Source organism: Anticarsia gemmatalis, chromosome 4, assembly GCF_050436995.1.
Source record: "Anticarsia gemmatalis isolate Benzon Research Colony breed Stoneville strain chromosome 4, ilAntGemm2 primary, whole genome shotgun sequence".
Lineage (NCBI taxonomy): Eukaryota > Metazoa > Arthropoda > Insecta > Lepidoptera > Erebidae > Anticarsia > Anticarsia gemmatalis.
Window position 1 is genome coordinate 9,754,022 of NC_134748.1, and position 16,944 is coordinate 9,770,965.

Consider the following 16,944-nt stretch of genomic DNA (forward strand, 5'->3'; position numbering starts at 1 on the left):
ATAACATTGTCGACTGTCGTCATATTTGAGTCAGCACAGAGTCATTAAATATGATTTGCTACTGTGATCACAACCCTAAGCTTGCGTTAAGCTAAAGACAAATGAAGCAGGGCTACGGTAAATTTTGATTTATGTGTATAACGAGAGAGATATAAAGACGGAAATGGGTGTATTTTGTGTGTGTCAACGTTTATCCGTTCATAGAATAATAAAGTATAGAGCATCACGCGAACATTGATTTTTGGTGACGTCTGTGACTCATAGTTGTTTATCTTGTGCATTCAATTACGAGTTTTGTGGCAGGTTTTTTTTTCACAAAAGTAAAATCAAACCACTTCACAAAGTAAGAGTACGTTTTGTTAAACCGTCTTTCAGATTTCGTGACCCAAGAACATTAATTTTGAGGTCTAAGTTCCCTCATTCTTTGATCTAGTCGTTGAAAAAGGTATTTCCGTAACATCCTGTTACAAGAAGTACAATGGAATAAAAGAGCAATGATGTTCAACAGTTTAACTTTGTAGTCTTTGAAGAAAACAGGAAAAAACCTTCATCACACAAAATTCAATTACACGGTGTCTATTTAATCACAGTTGGCTGGGTAACATCAATGTAACGAATACTTGGAACTTTTAAAGCAAGAGTGTTGTATACTGACCCCCTGTGTGAATACTGCAGAGTTGCCTTGTTCGAGCATCTCCTCGAGCTCGTCATCGGTGGTGGCGCGGCCCGTGATCTCCAGCTGCCTCTGTATCCTGCTCTTGCACCGGTCCCGGTAGTCCGTCTGCGTGCGGTTGTACTCTGTCATCACTTCCACGAACTTACGCGACAGAGTCGAGTGCTGTGTCTTTCTTATCCTCAGATCCGCCGATGATTTATTCGAGTGCTCCTCTTGCTCGATATTCTGCTCTATGTCTGCAGATTACAGAACACAATTCCTTGTAACTAGATACAGGAGATGCGACTAATAAAATATGAGAAGGACCACTAACGTTGAAAGTCGAGACGACTAGTTCACTTACGTTTTAATTTTCCTCGGACTTTGTTGGCAGTTTTCTTAACGTCAGCCATGAGATCTTCTAGTTCATGCTTTGTTTCTGTAAAATAAAACGTGTTTTGCTTAAAATAGAGTTGTACAAAAATAAAAATATCGCTTTATATGCACGACTGTATTCGTATTTGATGAAATTAAAATGAGAATTGTACCGCGTGGGCGCGTTAATTGTGTGTTGAATATCGAATATGTCATAACGAGGTCTATTGTTAAAGTATTTTCGAACAAAATATTATATTTTATGAAGTTTATAAATAGACCCTCCCTGCAATATTGTATGGACGTGGGTGTTGGCGATTTTTGCTCGGCAACAAAGATATTACTGTCCCACACATAAGGATAAAATGTCGCTTGAGAAAAACCCGTTGACCCTATCTAATCTGATGATATTAAAGTGTTTAGGCTTTATTAAATATTTGTGAGAATATCCTGGTTTGAATCTTGGTAGAATGATAAATGTGTATACTGCAGTAGTTTAGTGTTTCGTTAGAACAATAAACGAAGATAACAATAGTTGAAACGATCGAGGAACTCGTTACGGGTGCTATGAAGTAACGCCGAATTTACAAGTATGATTTGCTTAACCCAACCTTGACCAAATTACGCCAACCGCAACTTGTAAAAAGCACCCCTTTTTAATTAAATCACTACATCACTTGAGAATATAAAATTTTAAAAGTAAAACAGTTTAAAAAGCCTATATTTTGCTTGCTGTATATCATTAGAACGTAACGAATGATTAGGTGATTCATTAATCAAGAATGTATTTGCAGTTATAGTGTCATCATACTTGATAGAATAAAAAAAGTGTTGTTGAACTAACATTACAAACATAAAACTGCGCATCAGACAACTTGTAAATCCAGACGCAGTTTAACCACATTCATACTTATATTGGTATTATTAATACCGTGCATCAATTTATTAATGTTTAAAACACATATTCAGTATTACAGAATACCTTTCCTGTGCGAAATACATATTCATATTATTTATTTAACGCCACAAGCCTTACGATATGAAAATCCGTTACATTTATTCACATATACGATACTTAACTATGTCAATAAAGAACGTACAGCGCGTACGGTGCAAAGCCGCTTAAACTTTCCTTGAATTTTTCAAAATGTAAAACTTGCGATGGAAGCATGTTGTCGCAGACTGAAGCAAAGTTCCAGTAAGTTTCTTGCATAAAGAAAAAGTGGTGAATTTTAAAATTAATAATTTTAAAAACTAAGACATGTTTTTTTATGTAACAACGATTAAGATCATCCTTTAATATTTATCTTTCATCGTGTATACGCTACTGTTATTCACAAAATTACAGACAAAAAGGTTACATGACAAATAAATACATTCAAAGAAAGAAAATAAAAATATAATACCTAATATCGCAATAACGATATTAGGACGCGATAAAGAACTTATCAGTTACGGAATCCCCGCCTGGAAGAAGCACTTAGCATATTCGCTACAATAAACAATCAAGCACGCAGTTGGAAAATATCAATATCAAAATTATATCGCAATGTTCAACGTGACAATTCTTCTACATGAGCGCCTCTTCACGAGGTAATCACCTTAGCAACAACCCAACGTTCTCGTGTAATAGGGCGCTTAGTCGAGCAATACGATTAGCAGTTTAATAAGCAGTACATCGGATAACTGAACAATTTACTAAGTATCGCGAACACTTAATAGGGTAATGCAAATTCTTAGGATAGCTGCTTATCTTTGAAATAAAAGCCTTTCGAGTTTTTAAAACTCTACAGGTTAAAGCTACAATTTAACGATCCATGAGCAACTCGAGAGTCTTTACTAAAATGTAACTTAAAATCTGACAGGGTAAACAAAATCGTTACCCAAGATAAGTAGAAATAATAGTCGACAGATCTGGGTTAAATTCTGGGTTTATATTCAAATGAAAATATACCAAGACTTTAAAAAGCTGCATTATTAAAACCTTTAATCGTTCATCGAGCGTACATATTATATAGGTAGTGCGCAACATCTCACACACAGTATCGGGAACGATTTCCCCCAGCATCACCGTAACGACTTTTCCTGTGTATCGCGGTCCCGGAAATTGCACTTCCTGGCTCGACGGAGCGATTGAATATTTACCAAAACAGTCTCTAATCGATTACTCGTAAAACAATAGCATGGCCGATGATATTGTACGCCTTCAATGTATGCTGACAGCTCTCTCGGGGATCGGATTTAGTGCGACTCGCCACCAATTTGCATAAACCATTTTGTGTGCACATACGCAAACGCTCGAATAAATTGTCCATAGTGTTGAATAACTGAATATTCTGCTGCCCTTTAGTATGAAATTCGAGTTTCCAGCATAGCTGAATAAACATGTATAGCGAATATACAAATTGTCGCGTGTGAAAAGCACTTTCCCGACATTGTTGTTTCAAAGCGCAATCCCTCGCGAGGTATTATCACCTGCTGGTGCCTAGTGTGATATTCTAAAAGTTAACGCTCGAATCCCTTTGAAGCTCGAAATTCGGGTCATTTCGGCCGGCTTTAACACTTTAGTGGATATTAGAAAGAGAGTTCACTATACGTTTATTTCTGAAAGGTATTCAAAGAATTTTTATACTAACTTTCATGAAACAGTTTTTCTTAGACATTTTTATTTTCACTCTTTTCTTTTGTTAAGTCAAGCGAATCCTTTGTATTGTAGAGACGTCCACAAAGCACATAATAAAGGATTTAGCTGTGAACCTCAAACACGAACAACAGGAAATAAACATGGTAGAAACAGAAAATGTTTACGATTGTGAGAAAAGATTGCTAGTTATTAAATAAATGAGAATTTTAACTCGCAACAAACCGTACATTAGAATCGGGGAACTATGCTGCAATAGTGATTTTAACCTTGTCGAGTTTGTACGTGATTTAACTACAAAATTGAATGTAAACATAAATGATGTCAACTATGGTTATTTCGTAAAGTTAGAAAGCGATATTGCCAGTAACGCAAACAATTTAGGAGCGGCAATATACCTTAAATTCGTTTCATTAGAAAAGGATTTTGTTGAAATAATTTACCTGACCGGTCCTATGTAGACAACGCAAAAAATATCAAAAAAGGAAATCCAATTTCTCGACTACGCAATTCATGTAAAAAAAAAGCCGATCCTTTTTTTCAATGCTTTGGAAATATTTAATGAACATGATTGATTTTCACTAGACCTCTACAAAGATAAAATAAATGGATAGCCGGTTTTTGTGCGTAATTAATTATCAATCGAGAAATAAATGATGAACACTGAATGTATGTTCAATGTAAATACAAGTGTAGTTTGCCCACAACATAACCAGGTGCTTTTAGCCCATTGTCTGGATATAGGTTGAGGATATAATTTTGTCACCGTTCATCAAATCGGGCAAACAATATGGAAAGACTTCAATTAAATGGCTAGAACATAATATTTTCTTTAAAAGTGATAAAGCACGGTCCTTATAGTGTTCATAGCAAGCACACGTGTGCAGTCAGTCGCGTCTGTAACCTCATAAGCCACAACAGATCGATTTCATGATTTCATTCACTATTATACGACTCATTCATGCCCTAACCATCAATCGTGACTTGTTTGCTTCTTTCATTGCCGACAGCTTCATTTTCCTTCAAACTTTCAGAGCAAGAATGTTCTCTATTTTCCTATATTTGAATAATGAACCAGGGATGTTTTTAGAAGCATATTTATTGCAGTATTAGCATATTTATATTTTCCAGTGAATAGAAAATTTCCGAGAATATTTTAACATTTTCGAGCGGGAGTAAATAAAAGGGCACAGGTTGCCGGTGACTCGCATGAAGCGAAATAAATGGAGCAAGTTACGTTCCCACGGGAATCTGTGAAAAATTCTTGTGACACCGTGTTTGTAGAGACTTCCATTTGCCTGTATATAAATTACACGAACCTGTACAAGCTTAACGATATGAAAATTTTAAATATTCACTGAAGGAAAGGTGGAATCCAAAAGAAATGTACTTTCAAATTAGTTTTCTGACATGACTAAATCTTAATCTGAACAGACAGGAACTAGATAAGTACGTAATATAAAAAAAAATATATTTGTTAAGCAGGCCAACAGCATTATTACATTATTAATTTTGTTATCTAAACATAGAAAATAATTTACTAAAGCCTTAAAACATTGTTAAAATGTATCACTTACACATGAATAACCTTATTTAAACTGTCTCATTATCAACTTTTAAGGGTACAAATTAGACTCTTTTATTACAATAACGTATAAAGCGTTATCGTGAGCTTGTTCGATATTAACGACAGAAGCGATGGCTTATTCGAGGCTATTTAGGTCGGGTCAATGGCTAATCGCGGCATTCGTGGCTATTCGTGACGCTCTTGTAGAGGGACCCTTGTTGTCGACTGTGCACCTATAAAGGCGCCATGTTATAACACCTCTTAAAATAATATTGCCGTCAAGAAGTTTTTGTGTTTCAATGATATAAAAGCTTTATGTTCCTCTTTCCAACATAATAAATAGCTACACTGAATAAAGTGTTCGTTTTTCCTGCCATTCAATTTAGTAAGGACATTTTCCATATCAGATAGTGACGCAGAGTCACAATGGAATTATGTTTTGTATTCGTCTGATATGTTCTGTTCGTTTTAAGCTATTATTACTTAACTCAAAGGACGACTTTTGTAGGAAATTAAACGAAAGTATAAAAAACGAGAACCGGATAAAAGTAAAAAGTATTTGATGTGGGACCGACGTCAGCGTGCCGAAATGAATTCCGACTAATCTTGCGACAAAATCAACAAAGCTATCGCTAATCATTTGTTAGCCGGCTATTTATAAAGCAAGAAACATTACTGAAATGAGAATTCACATCAGTATTTTAGGCACGTACTCTTTAATGTACCCAGTTTAATTAAATACCTCTGTAATCAACAATACAATATTATATCGATAACATATTGAATATTACAATGGAAACAGGATAAAACGTGGGACAAAATAAGCTCATTACGTTTCCGATAGGTATATTCGCATGCTATATATGTCGAATTACGCTTGTATGTCGAATCAAGTTGACAACAGGAGGAAAAGATATTGGTAGAATTGAGCTTCATTACAAGAGCATCCCCATGAAACGCAGACAGACGGACCGCCCCCACGTCTGCGTAAATGCCACAAACTTCGCCCTTTCAATTAGTGTGTGGGTTTTCTGCGAGCTAACTTTGAAACCTTCCCACGCCTAGACACTAACATCAATATCGATAAACCATGAGCATGGCGTCCATGGAATAAGTTATTTTTAGACAGCTAACTAAGAGAAAATGCGTGGGTGGTTTTTCGAAATCCTAATTTAGAGCGTAATAATATTGAATGAAGATCAACAATACATATAGGTACCAATTCTATTGACAATATTCTTAGATTTTGTGGAGGCGTTCGAGGGCGGCGGCAATTTATACCAAAAATGTTCTGATAGATATCAAAATAATACGTAATATACTTATTAACGAGATATTTTACATCGATCGTTTAGCAGCACGTAATTATGCAAAAACTACGGGTGTTTTAATGGTTTAATACATATAACTTAGGAAGATATTAAAAGTACCAGAAATATACAGAGACAAAGAAAAGATTCGTCGGTTGCAATTGATTTTCAACTGCGGTGCTATATCTCGACTGTTTCACAGCCTTAGTTTGTATCAGTTTTTCGTTGCCAACTGGTGCCGATCGTTAGTGGTTTTGTGAATGTGTTTCACATCTATATGTATGGAGTTACACATTTATGAGGGAAATATTCAGCAGAGTAAAACTCACTTTCATCTGACTGCGGTGCTGATAAAATGGCACTGTGCTTCTTCTTCACTTCTTCGACGTTCGCCTGAATCTTGTCTATCATTTCCCGTATCTCTTCCACCTGTAAAAAATACAAATACATTAATCCAAAGCTGCAGAATTCTACAGACATATTAAAAAAGTTATAATAGTGATTCCAAGGTGATTCCATCCGCATGAATGTTATATAATGTTATAGCTTTTCACTGCGGCTCCCCCGGGGGACAATAAAACACGTCCAGAATAAATTACAGAGATACTTTTCATTTTATTATTGTAAGAATAAAGGTGAGGATCGTGATAATTGCCATCTTGGCTAAGTTCAGCTCGGGTCAAGTTATTGCGGATGTCCTAAAACGTGAATATAACACCAAGGAACTTTGTAGATTTATAATACCAATGACTTATTATGAAACTGTGCCGAAACATAAAAGTATAGATTACTAAAGGAAACCCTAATAAAGCCCATTTAGACTAGAATAAGTAACAGTATTCTTTTATTGGAAATTTATTATTAATGAATTATCATACTTCTTTACTCTGCCTTTTATTTTTTTCAAAACCCAGTTATTACAAACATCCCTTCTGGCAGGAACAAATATATAGGTACAAAATACTTGTTTCTTTAGCTGTTAAATAGAATGTAAATATTTTACGTAAAATATTGTAGCAGAAATTCCGGCTAAAACTAGAAGTCATTTTTAGCGAACACAATATTTCAGTTACCTACCACACGTCAAAAGAAAAAAAAACACATTTCAATTTAGTACGTGGAAAAAGCGTAGTACGGCAGCGTCGTTTGACTAGCAAACGTTTTTGCACGAAGTAATTACTCGTCATGTTGTAGATGAGCCTATTTCAGTATAAGTAGTGCAGTTCGCCATTTATCTCTGCATCAGGGCAAGGTCTCTAAGTCTAGCCGGGGCGGCGCGGCCATTGCTGGCATTGAGCCAGCTGATACACCCTGACCTAACCTACTATTCTCTGAATATATTATGTTTTGTACCAAATTTTATATTTTATTTGTCACCCATTTTCAACTCGGTAATACAAACATTATGTTAGGACAGACCTATTTACTATTCACAGGACAAAGTGAATTGTCAGAAATTGTCATCATAGTCCGTCGGACGACTGGACCCCTGTCAATGGGACGTAAGAACTGTCAGCCGCAAATCTTCCTCGGTCTAATAAAGTCCTTTTCGGAAGATTACAACTGGACCTGTTATATCAGCCCTTTTATGGCGTTTTAGAGTAACTTACAAACTTTTGCATTCCGGGTTATTAAAAAGCAAATCATCCAAGTCACGAGCGCTACATCCAGGAGTAAATACCATTCAAAATGCTATACACCTACATCAAGTAATAGGTGTGCAAGTTTTGATGTAACACGTAAGCTTTCGAACTCGTGGTCCGATTCCGCAAAATTCTTTTTATTTTTTTGTTCGACAGCCAGGTCACGTCGAAAAATCACTGGACTTTTCACACACACAACCAACATTGTAGGCAAAAGTTAGTTAACACGAATTTCAAATCCGTTCTATTTAGGAATTTTGTCACTACTTTCGACCAGACGGTTGTCGGTACATTAACCATAAAACAATGGCTGAGTACAATCAAATACATTACGCAACGTCTTAGCGTCAGCGACAATACTCTGGCCATTATTGTAATAGAGATTGCAAAATAAAAATGCATCAACATAAAATACGAATCTCTGCAAAGGTAATGTTGAACGGAGGTACTCAGAAACTTAAAAGCTTGCTGCGAGGAGTTCCGGCAGCTTAATCTCACAAGAGATCATTTGAATCTCGTGACAACCTTTTAAATCTTTAACTGCGTTTTAGGACTCGCTGCAGGTGTCGGTACTCACAGCTCTTTTTTTTGGGTTGATAAATTTAATACATTTTCAGAAGTAAAAAACATTAACAAAAGGAAAATGTCGCCATCATTAAACAGCATAAGAAAATGTTTTACAATAAACTTAACGAAAAGTAACAGACCAGGACCCGTTATTAGGTGACCTATATTAGGTGCTGCCTCTTAAGGTCGCCATTAAACAGAAAAATGGTACCAAAAACAAGAAGAAAGCGGCATTGAATTAGCTCACTTATATAAAAAGTAAACCTGTGCACCGTCATTCGTAAACAATCAACAAGATAAAAATTGAATAAGGCAAAACGATATTAAATTTACCGTACTAGGTTTACTCTAACCGTCTGAGAAAGCTTCCGAGGCTCTGTTCATAGTTAAATTTGGCTTATAGGATAACTGGCTGTAGTCCAACCGCAGCACAAACGCTCTGTTTTGTTAAATTAGTTTACGTAGTATACGTAATACATCTTTCATTATATTCCTTTGGGAATATTGAAATATAAGCAGCCACTCATTGGAAAACTATTTTATCAAGATCCAATCGCAAAATACAATAGGTTTCAATGAATCACCGGAAAAGTCCGATAACCAATCGTTATGAATAGAATAAATTATTCGGAAGAAATTGATTCAAGGGGAAGGTGTTCGTGTATTTGTATATTTGAATTATGAATTTCCTTATAGGTATCGGTTGTTCGAGCACCGATAACTGAAAGTTCATGGTCGGTTATGTGGCTCAGTCGATATGAGACGTCCGCGCTCGGATCGTGCGACACTTCACATCGTGACTCACCAATTAATCAGATTATCGCGATAGCCGATATCGTCCGGCCGCTACTCGATAGCATGGTTTAACGATAAGTCTATACTGTAGTGTCGAATCATAAACTTTGCAACTATTCTAACAAACAGCGTCTAGTCGCTAGTATCTATGAACCCATAAAATAGCTAGCAGCACTGTAGATTGACATAACAATCGTATATTGTTGTTATGAAAATGAGGGAGCAATTTGAGATTCAGATTGAAAATTCCATTACGAAGAATTGAATGTAATTCACAAAGTAGATATTTCATATAAACAATGGTTGCAAATCAAGCAAATCAATCGTTGCGTAGTGACGTCGAAGGATGTGATTGTGACTGATATGAAAATTAAATATTCAGTTCCGTTAATCCACTTTGTTATTGGTCGAATACTTTCTACTTTCGATTCGTTTTGTGGAGTAAAAGAAGGTCCCCGCCAACAATAAAACGTGATCCATTAATTCTGCCGCAGACTCAGTGCTAGAAATAGGTACCAATGTATGAAATGGAGTTGCAAATGGAACACTTGCTTTGTATTAGTATAAGGGTTGTCACATATTAGCTTAGCACGCTACTTAGTTCATCCGTAAATAAACGTGTTTGTTTCCATAACGCTAACTTTATGTCTGTTGTTAACCATACGTTAAACAAGCATAAAAGTTTAGTAATTTAGTTCTTTCTAAAAGCGTCACGATACATGAAAGTTTTAAAGCTTTGGTCGTAACATGTGTTTTATTTGCAACATAACGTCTCAATCTACGCGACGTGATGTCAGCTTTTCTTTCATGCTTAAATTGTATGAAATTAATCTTTAACATTTTGACTGTACTACCTTCAGAGTTGGTACGCTTCAAGCTTAGCCAAAGCAGTAACTCATTAAGACATAAATGAAATGCGTATCGGCATGCATTGCACACATCCATAACGTAGAAGCTCCAAAGCTCATATAAGTGCGTTTGAGTCCAACACATTTGCACATCTCTTACACACATAATAACATGTAAATGAATTGCACGATTATGATGAATACCAAGCACAACCTGAATATTTATGACACACTGTTCTATGTGGTGTGTTGTGAATTAAATGAAAAACCGTAAAGAATTCCCGTCACGAATGAAAACTGTGGCGACGACTCGTATTTTTTATTGTATTTTGTATCAGAGAGAAAAGTCGGGGGAGGAAAGGAAAATTAGATATCTCCCTCGGGCAGAGTACCGCCTCGTTTAGGGAGTGCGGCAGTTAAGAAAATAGCATAGACCATTTTTTACAGTATAAGTTGCTAATTATCATTTATTTAACGGACTTCCTCTGCTAAGACTCCCGTGTATTCAGAATGAAATTATGTTTGAGGTGATTTCATTTAAATGTCTTAATTTCATTTGAAAAGCGTAATTGGGTCGTCGGAACTTACTGGTATTTTAATTAATTTTAAAATAGCCACTTATATCGCCTATGTCTGCATGTTTCTATATAAGAGTTCAACAATAGACTTGGTTCCCACAATTTAGTCTTAAGTAGCTGCACACGATAATATCGATTGCAGTAATGTTTCAACCCTTTGTTAAAGAACGTGGGAGTTTATGTGAAAATTACCTGACTGCTTAGTTACTACGATCGCCAATTAGTTGCAGACATGACCTATTATTTCCAAGTAAATATCGTAACTAATTTGTAAAACAAATAGCCGAGTGGTATTAATTTTCGCCTCCCACGCAAGAGTTGAGGGTTAAAATCTAAGGCACAAACCTTTATTCTTTAGAATTCACTTAAATAGTAGATAAACCAAAGTAATAGTAGAACCTTAAATAACTAAAATTACGTTCTTTGAGTAGACTGTAACCTGCACTTGTCCAACATAGTCAACTTTGGCCAAACCCATCTCATAGAGGGAAGAAAAAGTCGTAAAAAAATTGTGTCTTCCATTCGCAGAAATCAATGTTACCCAATTTTATATTTTAATACTACGACTTATAACACGTGCATATATTTCACCGCATCTTTTCTCGGCGCAAGAATGGAATAATCCGAAACTACGGAAAGCACGTACATCGGTTCCGACACGCCAATTTTGGTTCTTCTCTCTACATTCATACATCCCTGTCGATTGCGAGTACGATGCATTTACTTGGTACTTGACCATAATTCGGCAACCCATACATTCTTGTATCCATAATTGCGTCATTGTAGTGAATGATTTATGTGTTCAAGAAACGAGCCGGCATTGTTAATATGTACTCAGTTATTCACAGAACATCTCGCTAAGATATTTATGTTCCCTATATTAATAAATATTTCTTGGGAACTTACGATTGTATTATACGACCCTTGTAGCGATATAAAAGAATATAAAGGGGCACTAATAAAATTGGGGTAAGAGAACCAGGTCATGAAATCCAAAAAAACTACAAAAATATATAATTTACCAACTCTTAGCTTGACTTGTGTTTCAATATTTATGAGTTTAAGGTATTCTTTTACAGTACTGCAGCAGCTGCTATGTGATACTCCACAAACAAACTTCAAGATAGTTCAAAGTTCAAGTCAGTTGCTATGAAAATATGTATTTCATCGGCAGTATCTATTTCCAGGTATTTTGTTATAAGCTTTTACTGGAGTTCAGTTTCAGTTTACAGACCGATATAGCTCGAACAACAAAACTATTCAGAAAATATGTATTAAATTGATTCGTTTCAAGCCCTAAACATAAAAGCATATTGCAGTCAACAAAATACAAAGTGGTGGTACAACGTTGCAAGGACGTAGCAAAAATAATTACCCATATAAATGTAAACTACACATGTAGTTACAATGTAAAATTGTAACATCTAAAACTACTTAGTCACAGCCGTTGAAGTTTAACGTTTTGTGACAAACTTAGCATGTATTTTGGCAAAGGGCACGCATATATCATGCCAGTCACAAATTCTTAAGATTTGGCTTGGGCAGCCTTTTATACTATAAATAAATTATCTGTAACGGTATTCTGTAAGGGCTTGCAGGGCTGTAATCCAGGGGTTGCGTAATTTTTTTTTCGTAGAATAAAAAGTAGGCGTGTTTAAGTTACACGGAAAAATACGTTGCCAAATCAATATGAGAAAGAAAAAGGACAAAGCGTTATGATTTGATAAAGATACCTACATTTTTGATAATAGCCCGCAGATGTTCCAAGATTCCCTAGATTACTACAAAAACCTAACTGAGGCGGTATTACGAGTGATTTGTAGCCGGTTCAACCAACTTTGAGACGGGACTATAAATCTTTATAGTAATCGATACATGAAAAGCTTTAGGTATTCCGAAATCAATGATTTGTTGAAGCGATATTTTCAAATAACGCTAAACCATTTCTTTGGGGTTTTTATTTGGACATCATAAACAATTTAGTTTCGGTCTATATGCGAGAAAGTACGTGAATATAAAATTCATTTATAATTTATAAAATAAACTGAAATATGAAAGCACATTTTGAATAAATATACGAAACTTGTTGATATAAAAGCTGAACGTTACCGTTCAGAACGCGTATGAATAGAAAGCAAATTTTTCCGTATTATGAAAGAGCTTTTTACCACGATACTTTCCAGACTAGTAAGTATAAAGTATTCTTGATGCTTTTGCGCTACATATTTTTATAAATATACTAGCATTCCGTCCACAGCTTTGCCCGCGGAATTTCACCCACTTCGGGATAGAATTTAGAATTATACTCTTTAAGTGCTTCTCTACATTCCTAAATTAATTTCTTCTTCCTACCAAATTTCAACTTTCTACGCACAGTAGCTTCAGCTATGCGTTGTCTATTAGTCAGTCAGTCAGTCACTCAGTAATGGAAAGTTTTATGTATATGATTGATTGATATATAAAATACAATGTCATTAGTAGATTTGAATAGTTTATTTAAGATTTAATTGCCAATGAGCGTCAATTAGAGTATTTAAGCGCAATTAACTCAATTGCAGAGTTCAATTAACACTATAGTGATTTAAATTCATCGCAGCAAGTGGGTTATAGGACAGTTCGTATAATCGAGTTATTTAATCAGTTCATTAGTAAACTGGAGAGCAAAGGAAAAGTTGTGTGACACTTTTTGCTTTAATAGTCTATTTATTCTGCCTTTCAGTTGCTTATTTATGGGTTTAGTTTAAAATTCCTTGTAGTTTAATATATTAATGTTTATTATGGAATTGAAGGACATGTTTGAAACTTTATTTTTGCCGTGATTTGCTATTGCTAGTGAGTAATAAAATATGTTTGAAATAAGGCTTTATTATCATTGAATTTCATTTCGAGCTATGTATTGTAATGTGCTGCCTTTAGCTCAAACTATTAGCCAGGAAATCATAGAACTTGTTAATGTTGTCGCCTCTAGCAATATTTTTTACGTCCATTAGGTAGCTATTGAACTATACTTACAACTAATTTGCAAAAGAAATACGACTTTGAACTCGAATAATTGCGTTCAATTGCAAAAAAAGATTGCTTTGTTAGTAAAGTACTTATTGATCGCTCTGAACATTAAAGCCGGCTGAAATTTCTTGAAAGTTCAAGTTCTTCCGGTAGTTTCGTTGTGCTGACCCAGTTTAATGATTCAGCTAGCGTAATTATTCAAGCCGATTTCAGGTACGATATTAACGTTGAACTTGACACTGCTTATCTAATGCCTTTTATACTGTGGCTGTTGGAACTGACTCGCAACTACTCGTGTCCTAGTAAAACATACTAAAATAATGGTATAAGTTACCACCAGCCTCCCTTGTTGCTTAACGTAATACAAACTACACCCAAGAGAAAAAACCGCGCGGTCGTTTCCTGAGTTCATTTAGCATTAACAACGTAATAGGTCAAAATATAAACATAATATCCCGTCTACTCCATTATGAGGCCACTAGCTTTGAACTCATAAATTTTGTATGAATATTTAACTAAGAGAATTAGATTAAAACGGACCACAACGTTGTTAAATATCGAGTACGTTTTATCTGGGTAATATTTCATTCATGTAAAACGGTTGCGCCCTTATATTAAGTTGAAAGGATGGAAAAATGTTATTATACATAATACATATTTTTATTAGAATTACTTTGAATAAAGTATTATGTACAGGTTTGAAGTAATAAAACCTTTTTCGTTACCCACATATATTTTGGCCTTCTCCGTAATACTAGTTCGTCAGTACACTCAGAACCGAAAAATGTTCGGCTCTACCTAATAGTGAAAAAAACGATACTATAATTCTAATAAAATCATTACGTTTAACCTTTTGCACAATTTCGGATTACTTCTGCTAATATCATCTGAATATTTGATGTGCAAGTGACATTTATGGAAATTGTTACCAGCCAGCGTTTCTAGTTATTCGAAGGACGTCAAAAAGTACCGCGGATATCATTTGGAAGTTCGGAATTTTATGAAGGGATTTCGAAACACGACACTTCAAAGTTTAGACATTTATCGCTCGATATTTCAGAAACAGTTCCGCGTACATATAAATTAGAATCCGGACTTTGCAAAGCCTTTAGTGTGGTCGTGTTTAGTTTAAAGACTTCGTTTAGCTATACTTGTTTTTATAAATGTGTTAATGCAAAAGGCAGTTGGAAGTGCATTTTTTTGTGACGCAATAACTAAATATCTCAAAACAGTTAAAATTAAGAGTTATATCAAAGATGTAATAATGAAGTTGAATGACCATTCATATGCTCGAATACATTTTTCAACACCCTATACGTTGCGGAATTTAATAACACAACGCATGATGTTGGGTTTTTTAAAGCCTGCGACGAGCAAAATATGATTTTGCATAAATATGTCCAATGTACACAAACGCCCAACAGATTTATAATACCATAGACATAAATTTATTTATGAAGGTAGCTGTTTCGAGGCGGGTCATGTTTGTGGGTTCCGGATTAGCGAGGATTATGTAAGCGACGTCTGTACTGGGACTGGCATTGCTCAACAACGTCGCCGTACGAATTAAACTCCCCATTTTCCTACCAACCCTTACGAAATACTTCAAAGGAACGTGGAAAAAGTTGTTTCTACGTAGCAACGTAATAACAAGACAAAAGTCCTGGTTCCGAAAAGTAACCAACTTTTATGAGTGTGCTTGTAAGTAGGTACTAACTCCGCTGTAACTTTCACAAGTTTTGCCACTTATAAATTCCGGGAGAAACTAAAACAGAATTGTTATTATGGCCGTATAATGTTAACGTCCCTATAAATTGTTGGGTCTATCAGTTTAACCTTCATACATTTTAAATCAGCTCTTGGAAGTCGATAAAGTTTAACGAAACAAAGATTGTTTTTATTAATATTATTGAACTTAATAAATACTTCCAAAATTTATATGTTCTTACAATTCCTAGACATCCATTAAACCAATTAGATATCGGGGTTCCCCGTTGTTACGACGTTCGGAATGACGTCATCTCTGATTTCTTCAGGCCTCGAAGCCTCAGTCGAGTTCTTGGCTCGGCGCCGCTTAGTAACAGGTTTACGTGCTCCCTAACTCCCGGAGGAGATCAGGTGGCTTATATCACTCTTATTCGATTGACGGTCGAACTAAGCTAATAGCCGTGGTACCTTTGACTGTCGGGATATAATTTATAAGCCACTATTCGAATGCTTACAAAAGATAAATGATTTTCTGTTTTGTTGCTCCAGCTGATGTAATATTAAAAGCTGCGGTTTTATCAGATAGGTTTTATAATGAAATTGATAAATGTTATTACCGCATGTCCATTTATCGCGAGAGGACGTTAAAGTATTCGCTTCACTAATTGATGGTTATGAACAGTGCATAAAATATGTGGCAGTGTGGATTAACAATGCAGACACTTTATGATCATAAATCTCTTAAGCACTGTTTGACTTATGATTCATTCACACAGTGAGTACATCGCTGAAATAAGAAATTGTTCTCTTCAATTAAATTTAAAATTCAATAAGATATTTTTCTTACATCATCATAGACAACCATAATTAATTGCAATTAAGAAATTTCAAATAATATTTTATCATTCAGGAAAGTTATAAGTGTAAAAATATAATTTCTTAAACGCTCTAAATAAACCTTTTTCCATCAGTTATTTCTAATCGAAGAACGAACTGAAACTAAGTTCGAATAGATTCTCCTGGGAATCTGTCAAGAATCGGCCGAGAGAGAAGCAATTACCTCCATATTTAATATCATACTACCCAGCACTAATTGTACGGCTATATGAACTTTGACATCTCTACATTGCTTCTAATAGCGACTACCTCATAGCCCTGACCACGCTTAATTTAAAACGAATCATCAGACAGGCCCACATTTTATAATCTCCAAGGAGTTAATGCACTCGCCGATAATACGTATGCAAATTCA

General features: G+C 35.3%; 1 protein-coding gene across 7 annotated transcripts in view; it reads right to left on the reverse strand.

Annotated features, from left to right (window-relative positions):
• Syx1A (Syntaxin 1A) overlaps window positions 1-16,944 on the reverse strand; it is a 47,267-nt gene that overhangs the window by 13,422 nt on the left and 16,901 nt on the right. For all 7 annotated transcript variants that reach the window (XM_076113688.1, XM_076113690.1, XM_076113687.1 and 4 more), the window contains exons 3-5: window positions 6,878-6,977; window positions 1,020-1,094; window positions 656-912 (exon numbers count right to left, since the gene is read on the reverse strand). In XM_076113688.1, the coding sequence (XP_075969803.1) occupies window positions 656-912; window positions 1,020-1,094; window positions 6,878-6,977 (432 nt within the window). The remainder of the gene's footprint in view (window positions 1-655; window positions 913-1,019; window positions 1,095-6,877; window positions 6,978-16,944) is intronic.